Here is a 13,917-nt window from a genome sequence, read left to right as displayed (position 1 = left end):
TGACAAAAAAGGCATTGGAAAAACTTGAGGTAAACTGCATTCTTGCCGAAACATGTGGTCAAAGCTCTACACAAACATCGAATTCATCATGTGAAAATACATTATTAACTGTATTGCAGAAAGACAAGAGGAAGGAAGACATGACTGACCTCTCCGTTGACATGGTCCTTGTTCTTGCGAGTGGCCATGGTCATGATGCGGGGGTCAACGGGGTTGCCCATGAGGGTAAGGCTGAGGAGTGGGATGACCACCAGGAGGAGCCACAGCAGGTGGCGGGTGTCCAACGTGGGGGGCAGCAGCAGTATGCTGGCCAGCACCTGGGTCAGGGTCAGTGACAGGTGGAAACACAACATCAGGTAGAAACAGTTCCTCATTGCCTGGGTGAAGTGACGGGCCTGAAATACACACACTTTGTTATTAACATTGCTGAGAGAGAGACTCCAATGTGACTTTTAACAACATTTCAGTCACCTCACAAAATGTTGGCAATATGAGTGAGTGAGTGAGTGAGTGAGTGAGTATGGTTTTACGCCGCTTTTAGCAATATTCCAGCAATATCATGGCGGGGGACACCAGAAATGGGCTTCACACATTGTACCCATGTCGGGAATCGAACCCGGGTCTTCGGCGTGACGAGCGAACGCTTTAACCACCAGGCTACCCGACCGCCCCTTTGGCAATATGAAAAGAAAGTGTAAAATGACACCACTTGTAGATGGAACATGACCTCTGGTGTGATGGATGATTAGCACAGGTAAGTTGTGATAGATCATTAGCTCAGGTGTGATTGAGATGGATGATTAGCACAGGTGGGTTGTGATGGATCATTAGCTCAGGTGAGGTTGAGATGGATCATGAGCACAGGTGAGTTGAGATGGATCATTAGCACATGTGGGTAGTGATGGATCATTAACACAGGTGGGTTGTGATGGATGATTAGCACAGGTAACTTTTGATGGATCATTAGCTCAGGTGAGGTTGAGATGGATCATGAGCACAGGTAACTTGTGATGGATCATTAGCTCAGGTGAGGTTGAGATGGATCATGAGCACAGGTGAGTTGAGATGGATCCTTAGCACAGGTGGGTTGAGATGGATCATGAGCAAAGGTGGGTTGTGATGGATCATTAACACAGGTGGGTTGTGATGGATCATTAGCTCAGGTGAGGTTGAGATGGATCATGAGTAACAGGTTGGTTGTGATGGATCATTAACAAAGGTGGGTTGTGATGGATCGTGGGGTCAGGTGGGTTGTGATGGATCATTAACACAGGTGGGTTGTGATGGATCATGAGGTCAGGTGTGGTTGTGACCTACCTCTGCAATGAGTTGTACTAGACTGACATTGTCGTCCCTCCTGAAGGACAGGGGACAGGGCATGCTGATCAGGGCACTTGCTATCTGCATGGGGGTCGGCTTGTCCTCATCCCATGGTTCTACCATCACCCGCTGCTTGGCACACACTTGTGGGTACAGAGGCTCAAGGGAGAAACTGCAAATGAACAACAGAAGCTTTCACTATAATATCATTATGTTGGAAGTGATCACAATGTATATTGACTCATATCAATAAATCAGTGAGAGGAATTTAATAAAGCTTTCAAAAGAATTTCACCTTCAATCTCCCCCAGTATACCTGTACTCAGGGAACAAACTCCCCCAGTATACCTGTGTACTCACCTACAATCTCCCCAGTACACCTGTGTACTCACCTACAATTTCCCCAGTACACTTGTACTCAGGGAACAAACTCCCCCAGTACACCTGTGTACTCACCTACAATCTCCCCAGTACACCTGTGTACTCACCTACAATCTCCCTAATACACCTGTATTCACCTACAATCTCCCCACCACACCTGTGTACTCACCTACAATCTCTCCCAGTACACCTGTGTACTCACCTACAATCTCCCTAATACACCTGTACTCACCTACAATCTCCCCCAGTATACCTGTACTCACCTACAATCTCCCCAGTACACCTGTGTACTCACCTACAATCTACCTAATATACCTGTACTCACCTACAATCTCCCCCAGTATACCTGTACTCACCTACAATCTCCCCCAGTACACCTGTACTCACCTACAATCTCCCCCAGTATACCTGTGTACTTACCTACTATCTCCCCAGTATACCTGTACTCACCTACAACCTCCCCCAGTATACCTGTGTACTCACCTACAATCTCCCCCAGTATACCTGTACTCACCTACAATCTCCCCCAGTACACCTGTGTACTTACCTACAATCTCCCCCCCACACTTGTACTCACCTACAATCTCCCCCAGTACACCTGTGTACTCACCTACAATCTCCTCCAGTACACCTGTACTCACCTACAATCTCTCTTATATACCTGTACTCACCTACAATCTGCCTGCAGGAAGAGAGGAGTGTTCTGGATGTTGGCACAGCTGCCCATACACAGCACCACCTCCCCATTCTCCTGCATGATCTTCATCATTTCCTGGGTTGCTGTCATAAAAAAGATTGCATTAGAGACTTCAGTATTAATCCAGTGAGAAGAAATATCTAGCTCATATTATTTCTGCCCTCTCATACTTTATCCACAGAGTTATGTCCCTTAGGCATGCCATAATTCCAGTGACACGGATTTGCCCAAATAATGATCACTGGTTAGTAACCACCATATCAGAGCTCATGGGTTTCAACAAAGTGATAAAAGTCTAAAACTTGCATCAGGTCGGACTTACCACCCATACAAAACCAGTACCCTGTGACACAACTGAAATACAGTTCAAGGCAGCATTTGATCAAACTCAATCACTGACTTGCTCACTGACTCACTCACTCCCTACTCCTGGAAACCTATCAGCTCACTTTCCCTACCTTCAGGTGTGCAGTCCGTGAAGAGGTTGACTAGGAGGGGGACGTTGTCGGTGCTGGCCAGGTGGGGGCGGATATTCTCAATACCTCTTGGTAGCTTTGCCTGCATCAAGTGAAGAAAGACAGTACAGATACCATGTTTTCTTGTTTATAATGCACACTTTTCCTCATAATGATAAAGCAGTGTTGAGCTTTATGACTCAGTCCATACAATTTAGGCCGTCTATTAGCCATTCCTGAGTGTTAGTTTCTTCCTTTTACAAATTTTTAATCGAGACTTTTTCAAAATATGTTTCAAAGCGTAGTTGCCAGTTTGAAACTAGTGCCGTAAAGCTTGAGAAAGCTTCCCTCTGATTGGCTAATGTTGACTTCTTGTCAGTCATTCCATTGGTCAGTCAAAATTTGTTAGACCCGTAATGGGATGTCCTCATATTTTTGTTTAGCCGTAACGAGAACTAATTTCTGATCATAATGAGATTGAGACATAAACAACTTTAAGCATCCAAAAGACTATTTTCTACCACCTTGTTCAAAATGTTTTTGAGTACATTAACCCAAACTTATCCACTTTCTTTCGATTTTATGATACAACAAGCAGTGTTCGAAATACCTGCCTGCCCGACCGTCCGAGACGGGTTGATTTCAACTCGGGCTGCAAGATTTTCAAATCCCCCTGCCCGATGGTCGGGTTATATTTCATATGTGAAAATATTCTAAATATTTCCCAATGATAAGCATTAATTCACATGTAAAGATGAATGATAAAATGTAACCAAAAAGAAACCCCGTTGGCTTATCCTCAGAAACATATGATTATAGTGGGCAGGCAGGTTTTGGTCAGGGCTGGCAAGTATTTCAGCTAGCCAGTCCTGTGGTCTGGCTGAAATTTTGGGGAAAGTTTCATACCCTGCAACAAGACTGAAATCCGTTAACTAAACACTACAAAATATGCACATACTGGTTGGCATAATGACTTGCAAGTGTCAACTGTGGGATGAACCGGATCTTAGAAGTTTGTGTCCCACTACATATCAGCACGTAAAAAACCATAGACAATGCTAGCGACACATTAACACTATGAGTACACATAACAAAGAATTATATTCGGTGAAATATTTGTCTGTGACAGTTAGATCTATCTTGTGACTGCCATCATACTTTCACATGGTAACTGACAAGACAACCAGACACGCATCAAGCGTATTGACGTAATAATACCCGCACATGCTGGCGAACCGATTTGTATAGAGTTTTACAGGAGAGTGACCGGGACAATCAGATTCCTTAACAAGTAATGATAGTACAGTAAACTACGGTTATAACAAACTCAAAGGGACCATTTATTGTAGTTTATTATATCCGTTGTTCGTTATACACATTTCGACCGGCAGACATCTTGGATCAAGTCACATCACCACATCATGTTACTCGATAAACAACAAGAGTGTACATGTACTATGTATATTCATAAAAAATCTTGAGGGCAAAGGTGTTGGTACTTAAAGAGTAAATCAATTGCCTTTATTTGTTTATTGTCGCTTAGAACAGCCGCGTTTGGCCACGGATAGGCAGATTTGAGGAGCTCAGCTCAGCTCAGGGATAAACAGTGCGTTATACACTTAATCATTATCGTCGACAGAGTACACAAGGTACCACAAGGTGAGTTTGCTATATTTGTTATTTCATTACAAGCGTGTTCATGATTTCCATGAATTTTATATGAAAAAATATACAACAAATGTCCGGGACCAAACAAACTGTTCGTTATATCCGTAAGTTTGTTATAAGCGTGTTCGTTATAAACATAGTTTACTGTTTAACTTAACTTTGGGGTATTGGCCTTAGAATCAAAGCAAGAAAGAAAGAATCATGCACTTCAAGGACCAGCAAAACTAATTCTGTAGCTGGGGTTACCTCCCTTCCTCTATCTTGCAGATACAATCCATATATTTTGGGGGCTTTCCATAATAACATGAATTCAACATAAAATACTATTAATGTTTGCCAACGAAGTTAAGGAAAGTTTCTTACGTTAAGTACCACTTTTTGGCATCTGTGTAAGAATTTCTCCATTCTGTGTGCTCTCTTTAACCTAGTCTGTTCATGTCATGAAAGTGAACATTAGGACCATACATCATTTCATGAAATGATTATACATAACAGTCAAAATTAGTTGCTGCTGAATCCTTATAATCAGGGAGATAGGATGGATATTTTCCTTTTCAGCTGAAACTTCTTTGCAATGGAGCGTGGTCCATAATTTTGGGGTGTTTATGGGGGAAGCCATCATATTTTAACAAATTTGTGGTCACTAAAATTTGCGGATCCACAGAAGATTCTCATCCCTGTATAATGTTCTTGTTTAATCTCTGTAACAATGCATGCCACTCACCCTATTATCCAGAGCCCCTGTGAGACTATCATCAGTGTTGTCAGTCACGTAACTTGAGGTATAGCGGCTGTCAGACTGGAAATCTGTCTCTCCCTCAGCATCATCGTCACTGGAACTCCAGCCCCGCTGTCGTTTCGGTGACATGAGTCGTTGCGACTCCCCCTCCCCTTCTCCCTCCTCCTCTTCCTCCTCCTCATCAAGCTCCTTGTCCCCGGACACAACCACAGGGGAGTTCTCCTTGATGGTCACAGTACACTGATCCTCCTTGATGGAGATGTTGTCCACGTCAAACTTCACCTGGGTCTCCTCCAGGTTTATGATACTAGGAGCACTGAAGCTTCTCGAGCACACTGCATCAGTTGCAGACTGTGCCTTGGAGGTCACATTCCCAGCTGTGTCACGCCCAAGGTCGTCGGTGGAATGGCGGCTGGAATGGTGAGAGGGTCGCTGGGAGACATCGCCGTGACAGACTGACTCCGGCCCAGACATGTTGCCCTCAAGTTTAAAGTTGTCATGTGACATGAGAGAGATGTGGCAGTTCCAGCCTGCCTCCAATCCCATCTTCTCTGAAAATACCTACCATCAAACACAGTTTGTTAGGAAATAAATCATCAGCAGTTGTAAACATTATTTACACAGTACTGGAACCAATTTACCAAATTAATCAGTCATTTGAAAGCTAGTCATCATATATGTTCTACATGAGGCTAAAAAAGTTCTCAGGTTCTCAGGCACCACCATCATCATAAAGTCTGCCAGATATTTCGGGGTTTTTTCATTTTTTTTAAAAATACAAAAATCCTAATACTTAAAAACAATGCGATCCAATATAGCACACAGTTACTTCCCTTTACATGCTCACTGCTCGTGTTATGGTCATGGCAGCAATAGGAGTTTGTATGCTTGTTTATGTAGGGAGGCCCTTTCCAAATTTGATGGTACACAACTGTTTATTTGGTTACATACTAGTTCGAACAAGTAAAAAAAATTTTTAAAAACGCACGCACTCTATTTTCAAAAGTCACTGCCTGAGAACCAATTCTTTTCTCTTTTTAAGCCTTAATTTCCAGACATCATCTTAGGTTAGGTCAGGTTTGACTTATCTAAGCTTCATCACAGACTCAGACATCAAAAAAGCTTGGTACAGCAACTGTCACACAAGCATCTGACTTTCAAGAATAATTTATTTTTAGGGTTTTCATTTGCATGTTGAAACATTAACTGAAGCCTTATCTCTTCAGCAAAGTGGAATATCTGCATACCCTGGAATTCTTTCACTACAGAAACTGTAACGATATTTACCCTGCTTCGCAGTTCATTCTCCTTGGAGAAGTGGACAAATCTTATGCAAGCATTTTCAAGTTTTTCGATAAGCTGTACTATCTCCTGCAAGATATAACAAACACATGCTAAGAACAAGGTTACATTCAATCACATCAGGACTGGGGACATTTAAATGACATTTATTGGCCCAAGATGTCTAAAAATCTGAATGCACAAAGTACAGTAGAACATGGATATAACGAACTACAAGGGACTGGAGAAATTAGTTTGTTATATACGTTGTTCGTTGCGAAAACGTTATGTTGACATTTAATGGTCAAACTGCCTCAAATATGACTTTTAACGAGTCAAAGTATGGCATTTATGATATATGTATCCATGACCGTGGTTCCTGTAAATAACGGTGAGTTGTGCGATCTACCGATCACTTCACACACAATTTCACCGAAATTAATGTAAATATTGAATGAAATTTGTTTGTTTTACAGACAAGATTAGTTTAACAACGTTGAATCATTACCAGTGATTGTGTTGATTCGCCGCAATTTTGTTGATTGTGTCTGATTGCATGCAGCCAATTGTCAGTGACACTTGACACTGAGTGAGATTTCTCAGTTCGCTAAATACGTTAGTTCTCTGTAGAGAGTTTGTGATGTACATAAATTTTATATGATAATATATAGGAGATAAATTGGAGATTTTTATAGTTTTTGTATCCGTTTGCTCTATCCGTATTCGTTATATCCTTGTTCCACTGTAGATTAATGAGGCCACATGAGCACAAATTGACAGGATTAAAGCTTGCACCAATGTTGCATGCCACAGCAGTATTAGACGACATAATATGTAACTGAAATACTGATAAACCGTTGTTAAAGCCAACCGACTCACTGTTTAGGTTATATTCTACCACAAACTTGGAAATTAATAGATTCTGATCAGTCAATCTGAGATTGTCTAATCAGAATAAACCTTCTCTGATTTAAACAGGCAATACATCCGTATCACTATGGAAGCTACTATTTACAGAGAAGTAATCCTTTCCATTCTGAAATGATCATATGAACCATTATAGGCTACAAAATACATACTGCAGTTACTACAATATTCAAAGGGAGGGTGGCAATGCATTTTGTGCAGAAAACACAATATAAATCAACTAAAAGAATGTATTTCAAGTTTTGGGGACAACTGAGAGCTTGAAATCTCACGCTTTTCTACATATGACTGTGATGTTATGTCTTTTGTGTCACCATGAGTGACATGACGTCATAAAAGTGACGTGAGGTGCAGAGCGAAACCTTGCAAGGTATGCTTAGTTTTCTTCAGGGCGCCCACTTCATGGCTGTGTGCTACATGCTTCCAATGCTGGTCATATGTTCAAGTTAAGTATTACGATGTAATAAAAGTGATTGAGCATATACAGCACCATATTTTGTTTAAAGGCTATTGGTGGTGATTCTGTACTTGAGATCAACAACCCACTCAATACACTGGACTCAACTCATGCCACTTGAATCAATATATTTGCTAAAACCAAAAACTTCGCATTTTATTTAGTTATGGTAGAATGGAGATTAAAACACTGTGTTTTTAATTGAGAGCTTGGTTACCTGTAGATATAATAATGTTAAATTTAGCTTGCTGAGTATTCACAATATGTACAGTTAACCTAGCTCTACACCTAAAACACAGTATGTTTATCTTCTAAATATAACATACTGTGTGTTCAGTTCTAATTCAAGTAAGCACAATAATGTCTGCAGGTAAGCAGTACGTGTATCTCGCAACTGACCTGTCGGGCCTGGTACTGCAGCGTCACCATGCCGATGAAGACCTGGTTACTCTGGGCCTGGTGACACCCAGGGACGTCGTCAATAGAAGACACACTCTCACTCTCCATCAACGAGTCCACACTGAAAGATCTTGACGACTTGGTCAACAAAGCAGAGGACTCCGGATCTTCACATTCAGATGTTCTACAGTCACAGAACAAAAGAAACATAAATACCATTTACACAGCATATTCTCAAATACCGCAAACAACATTCTGCCGGGCATCAATCAATTACCATAGGGAGACTTTGGGCATTGACTGTAAATAATTGTAGTTTTGCCTGTGTTTTCTATGTATCCTGTTACAAGCAAATGGTTTATGGATATACTGACTCTGAGGTGAGGTGAAATTGGGTTTAACGTCGCGTCAAAGAGTATTGCACTTATATAGCGACGTGCATGCACGTGTATGTGTTTGTGTGGCTGCTTGTACTAGACCGGACTGATGCTGATTTATAGTGCTAGCTCACTGAGATACCATGCCGCAGTTTAACATGAATACCCCACTCAGACACAGTATACTGACTCTGAGCCGACCAGTCCTTGTTTTATTCCGTTAATGCTGAGCACCAGGCAGGCTGACAAAAAGTACCATCTTTTTACATATTTTGGTATGACGCGGCCAGGGATCGAACCACCGACCTTCTCATCTTCTGGCAGATGCTCTATCTACCAGACCACTGAGGCGTTCTCCCAAAGATAGGGATACAAGTGAGTGAGTATTGTTTTACGCCGCTTTTAGCAATATTCCAGCAATATCACAGCGGGGGACACCAGAAATTGGCTTCACACATTGTACCCATGTCGGGAATCGAACCCTGGTCTTCGGCGTGACAAGCGAATGCTTTAACCACTAGGCTACCCGACCGCCCGATAGGGATACAAAAGGATAATACATATAAGTACCTATTTGGTCTGCCAGAGTTGAGAAGTCGGACAAACTTGTCAGGTAGCTCAATGTACATGCTCTCCAGCAATGGGGAGATGTTCTGTGCGAGGGGACGGTAGGAGAACGCTGTACAGTAGGCAGCCATGCTGTTCCTATGGTAGAAGTCAACTATCTTCTTCCTGAAATTAAACATGTTTAACTATCCTCATAATCTTAAAAATCATAAACGAGTAGATTATCGTATGACATAACCCTTTCCTGATAGCACATTCTCAAAGAATTTGATCAAATATACTAAATCATACAATGCTTCACTGACAGAAGCAGAAAGTCAAGCTCTGGCCCTAGAGTTGTCTCCCTTAGACTGACTAGAATACAACTGGCCAGACAGACCGTCCTGGTCAAAAGAAATTATTTTGCAGGGGCAAACAAATTCCTGGGCTGAAATGGGGTCAATTCCCTAAAAACAGATCTTGAAATTAAAGACAAATTTACAAGCAAAAGACATTCAACATAGGCATAAACGAATTATTTTCAATTATTGTTTATTTGTTATGAAAGAAGAGATAGCCTGGCCTAATGTGTTAATCACTCCTGAAACATAACGGACATTCACAACTGGACAGCTTATGTCCAGACTACCTACTTATCGGTCTCAGAGAGGACACACAGATCATTGCCTGTCCAGTAGTCGGTGCAGCAGTCCAGCACTATGTCCGCTGTGCCCTGGGTCAACAGCTGACACATGCCTGCAACACGAACATTACATTGACATACAGGCACCTGCTCACTAAACCTTCCGACATCTTGATACAGGCACCTGCTCACTAAACCTTCAGACATCTTGATATAGGTATCTGCTCACTAAACCTTCAGACATCTTGATAAAGGCACCTGCTCACTAAACCTTCGGACATCTTGATATAGGTATCTGCTCACTAAACCTTCAGACATCTTGATAAAGGCACCTGCTCACTAAACCTTCAGACATCTTGATACAGGCACCTGCTCACTAAACCTTCAGACATCTTGATAAAGGCACCTGCTCACTAAACCTTCGGACATCTTGATATTGGTATCTGCTCACTAAACCTAAGGCCATCTTGATACAGGCACCTGCTCACTAAACCTTCAGACATTTTGATACAGGCACCTGCTCACTAAACCTTCAGACATTTTGATAAAGGCACCTGCTCACTAAACCTTCGGCCATCTTGATATAGACACCTGCTCACTAAACCTTCAGACATCTTGATACAAGCACCTGCTCACTAAACCTACAGCCATCTTGATACAGGCACCTGCTCACTAAACCTTCAGACATCTTGATACAGGCACCTGCTCACTAAACCTCCAGACATCTTGATACAGGCACCTGCTCACTTAACCTTCGGCCATCTTGATATAGACACCTGCTCACTAAACCTTCAGACATCTTGATACAAGCACCTGCTCACTAAACCTACAGCCATCTTGATACAGGCACCTGCTCACTAAACCTTCAGACATCTTGATACAGGCACCTGCTCACTAAACCTCCAGACATCTTGATACAGGCACCTGCTCACTTAACCTACAGCCATCTTGATACAGGCACCTGCTCACTAAACCTCCAGACATCTTGATACAGGCACCTGCTCACTAAACCTTCAGACATCTTGATACAGGCACCTGCTCACTAAACCTTCAGACATCTTGATACAGGCACCTGCTCACTAAACCTTCAGACATCTTGATATAGACCCCTGCTCACTAAACCTTCAGACATCTTGATACAGGCACCTGCTCACTAAACCTTCAGACATCTTGATACAGGCACCTGCTCACTAAACCTTCAGACATCTTGATACAGGCACCTGCTCACTAAACCTTCAGACATCTTGATACAGGCACCTGCTCACTAAACCTTCAGACATCTTGATACAGGCATCTGCTCACTAAACCTTCAGACATCTTGATACAGGCACCTGCTCACTAAACCTTCAGACATCTTGATACAGGCCCCTGCTCACTAAACCTTCAGACATCTTGATACAGGCATATGCTCACTAAACCTTCAGACATCTTGATACAGGCACCTGCTCACTAAACCTTCAGACATCTTGATACAGGCACCTGCTCACTAAACCTTCAGACATCTTGATACAGGCACCTGCTCACTAAACCTTCAGACATCTTGATACAGGCATCTGCTCACTAAACCTTCAGACATCTTGATACAGGCATCTGCTCACTAAACCTTCAGACATCTTGATACAGGCCCCTGCTCACTAAACCTTCAGACATCTTGATACAGGCATATGCTCACTAAACCTTCAGACATCTTGATACAGGCACCTGCTCACTAAACCTTCAGACATCTTGATACAGGCCCCTGCTCACTAAACCTTCAGACATCTTGGTTATACAGTGTATTTATAACATCTCCATTCCCTGCGCTAACATAGCTTGGTCTCGTCCTGGTTCAAATGATAGGCTGCTATACATAGCCATCTAATTACATCTACACAGCTCTTCCATGATTGAAATAATCCCCAATACGACAAATGCTTGACTGACCTTATTATATATCTTCTCAAACACATGTTATCATTAGGACTACCCTCCACCTGTCTTAGTCAGCGTTAGAAATTGGCCCAAGTCTGTTGTCCTTGCAAAACTGCTCAATAGTTGAGGTATCATAAGGACTAGTAGAAATTTGCCATTTTTAAGGGTTTTGCTACATGTTGTCATTGTAAGGACTAGTGGACTAAAACTGTTAGTTTCTGTTGCTGCTTTGTATTCACAAAAATATCTTTTCCAGCTAAATTTTGTTTTATTACATTCTTCTACTTCAATGAAATGTTATCGAGGGCTTGCTTGAGTGAGGCCAGAAGTTCAAGTGTAGATCTATGTCAACCTCTTGTTCAGCAGAGGCATTATGATTGGTTATTGAGTTAAGGATCATAAGCGAGTGAAATTCTGTGTTAAGTGAGTGATATGAGAGATGGAAATAGTGATGTGTCTTCTAAAACTCAGCTAGTGTCTCGGGCACTCATCAGATTTGAATGAAGACATAATAAAGAAGAGAATATATGAAAGGCATTCAGAAGTGATACACATAAGGAACTTCTTTATTATGAGGAACACAATGTTTTGGAGAATATACTCACTCCTTCATCAGGGAAAAATGTTCACCTGATGAGTGAGTGAGTGAGTGAGTGAGTTGGGTTTAACGCTGCTTTTAACATTATTCCAGTTATATCACGGCGTGTCAGCTTAATGATGGAGGAAAGCCCGAAGTGATGCAGGTTTCAGACGTCTACCACTTCGGTGAAACCCACGAGCACGGGTATGGTGCTGACAAACCTACAAACATAATCAGGGCAAACCGGGATTCAAACCCACAATCATAGGTTTCTGGCGTGCCCAAGGGACGCAACTCTGCACAGCGAAGACTGGGCCACCTGTGCCCCTTTAACCTGATGAAGGAGTAAGTATATACTCCGAAACGTTGTGTTCCTCATAATAAAGAAGCTCCTTATGTGTATCCCTTCTGAATGCCTTTCAAAGACTTGAGGAGACATAATACACTGAATTATTAACCCACCCAAATATCAACAGACGTCAACCGTGATTGCAAAAAGCCATGTTGTCAAGGTACCAACTAATCCTCAGTAAGGAAGAGAATATATGGATGTCAATTTCTTTATTATGAGGAACACAACGTTTCGGAGTATATGCTTACTCAGGTGATGAAGGAGTAAGCATATACTCTGAAACGTTGTGTTCTGCCATTGTGAACTGTTAATCCCCATGTTACTTGACTCCAAAAATAACCCAGAGATACTGAGAAATACCCTCACCATCGCAACACTAATGCTAACATAACTGAGACAGAGAGCAAAACCTGACGAGTTCTCTCCTGGAATGAACTTTGCACATATGACATCAGAACCTGTGTGTTCACAAAACCAGGTGTGCTCCTGTAGGTGAACTATCACATGTCACCACTTGTGTTGTGGGGGGTCAGGTACCACAGAAATGTACCCAGGTACTGCCATGATTAATTTTTCTCAAATCTGCAAAGAACTGGTTTGGTGCATTGTGAAATAGTCTCAGCTGACTTCAAGGCCAAGCCAGGAAATATTTCTGTGCTCCGATTTTGTTAAGGTATATCGGTACATACAGAATGTTACCTGGGATACATTTCTGTAGTACCTGTGCTAAAAACGACTGTACCATCACCTCACGCAGGTAGAAATTGAGGAGAACCCACCTGATGTTTTATCTCTTGTGACCACAGATACCATGTTGGGCATTGGGATCTTGTGTTGTATGAAGGACTTGGCTCGGTTCACCCTCTCCTTGGCAGACTCCTCATCAGGCTGCAACAGTAGGCCAGGCAATATAGTAATTTATCATATACTCATGAATGATTTGAGGTATTTTGAATGTTTGTTTGTTTGTTTGTCTATCTGTTGTATAATGCTGCACTCCTTAATATTTCAGCTATATGACAGCGGTCTGTAAATACAATCAAGTCTGGACCAGACAATTCAGTGATTGATATCATGATCATCAATCCACACAATTGGGATACCATGACATGCATCAACCAAGTCAGCAAGCCTGACCACCCGATCCCGTTAGTTGCCTCTCAGACAAGTATAGTCGCCATTTA

The 13,917-nt window shown here is 42.1% G+C and overlaps 1 protein-coding gene across 1 annotated transcript in view; it reads right to left on the bottom strand.

Annotated features, from left to right (window-relative positions):
- The window catches only part of LOC124137387 (transmembrane protein 94-like), an 86,301-nt gene that overhangs the window by 15,295 nt on the left and 57,089 nt on the right, over positions 1-13,917 (bottom strand). Inside the window, exons 15-24 of the mRNA XM_048400922.1 lie at positions 13,513-13,621; positions 9,901-10,003; positions 9,272-9,433; positions 8,325-8,508; positions 6,548-6,631; positions 5,246-5,821; positions 2,857-2,956; positions 2,373-2,481; positions 1,318-1,492; positions 150-395 (exon numbers count right to left, since the gene is read on the bottom strand). Of these exons, the coding sequence (XP_048256879.1) occupies positions 150-395; positions 1,318-1,492; positions 2,373-2,481; positions 2,857-2,956; positions 5,246-5,821; positions 6,548-6,631; positions 8,325-8,508; positions 9,272-9,433; positions 9,901-10,003; positions 13,513-13,621 (1,848 nt within the window). The remainder of the gene's footprint in view (positions 1-149; positions 396-1,317; positions 1,493-2,372; positions 2,482-2,856; positions 2,957-5,245; positions 5,822-6,547; positions 6,632-8,324; positions 8,509-9,271; positions 9,434-9,900; positions 10,004-13,512; positions 13,622-13,917) is intronic.

Source organism: Haliotis rufescens, unplaced genomic scaffold, assembly GCF_023055435.1.
Source record: "Haliotis rufescens isolate VD_foot unplaced genomic scaffold, xgHalRufe1.0.p SCAF_20, whole genome shotgun sequence".
Taxonomy (NCBI): domain Eukaryota; kingdom Metazoa; phylum Mollusca; class Gastropoda; order Lepetellida; family Haliotidae; genus Haliotis; species Haliotis rufescens.
This window is presented reverse-complemented; position numbering and strand designations above follow the sequence as displayed.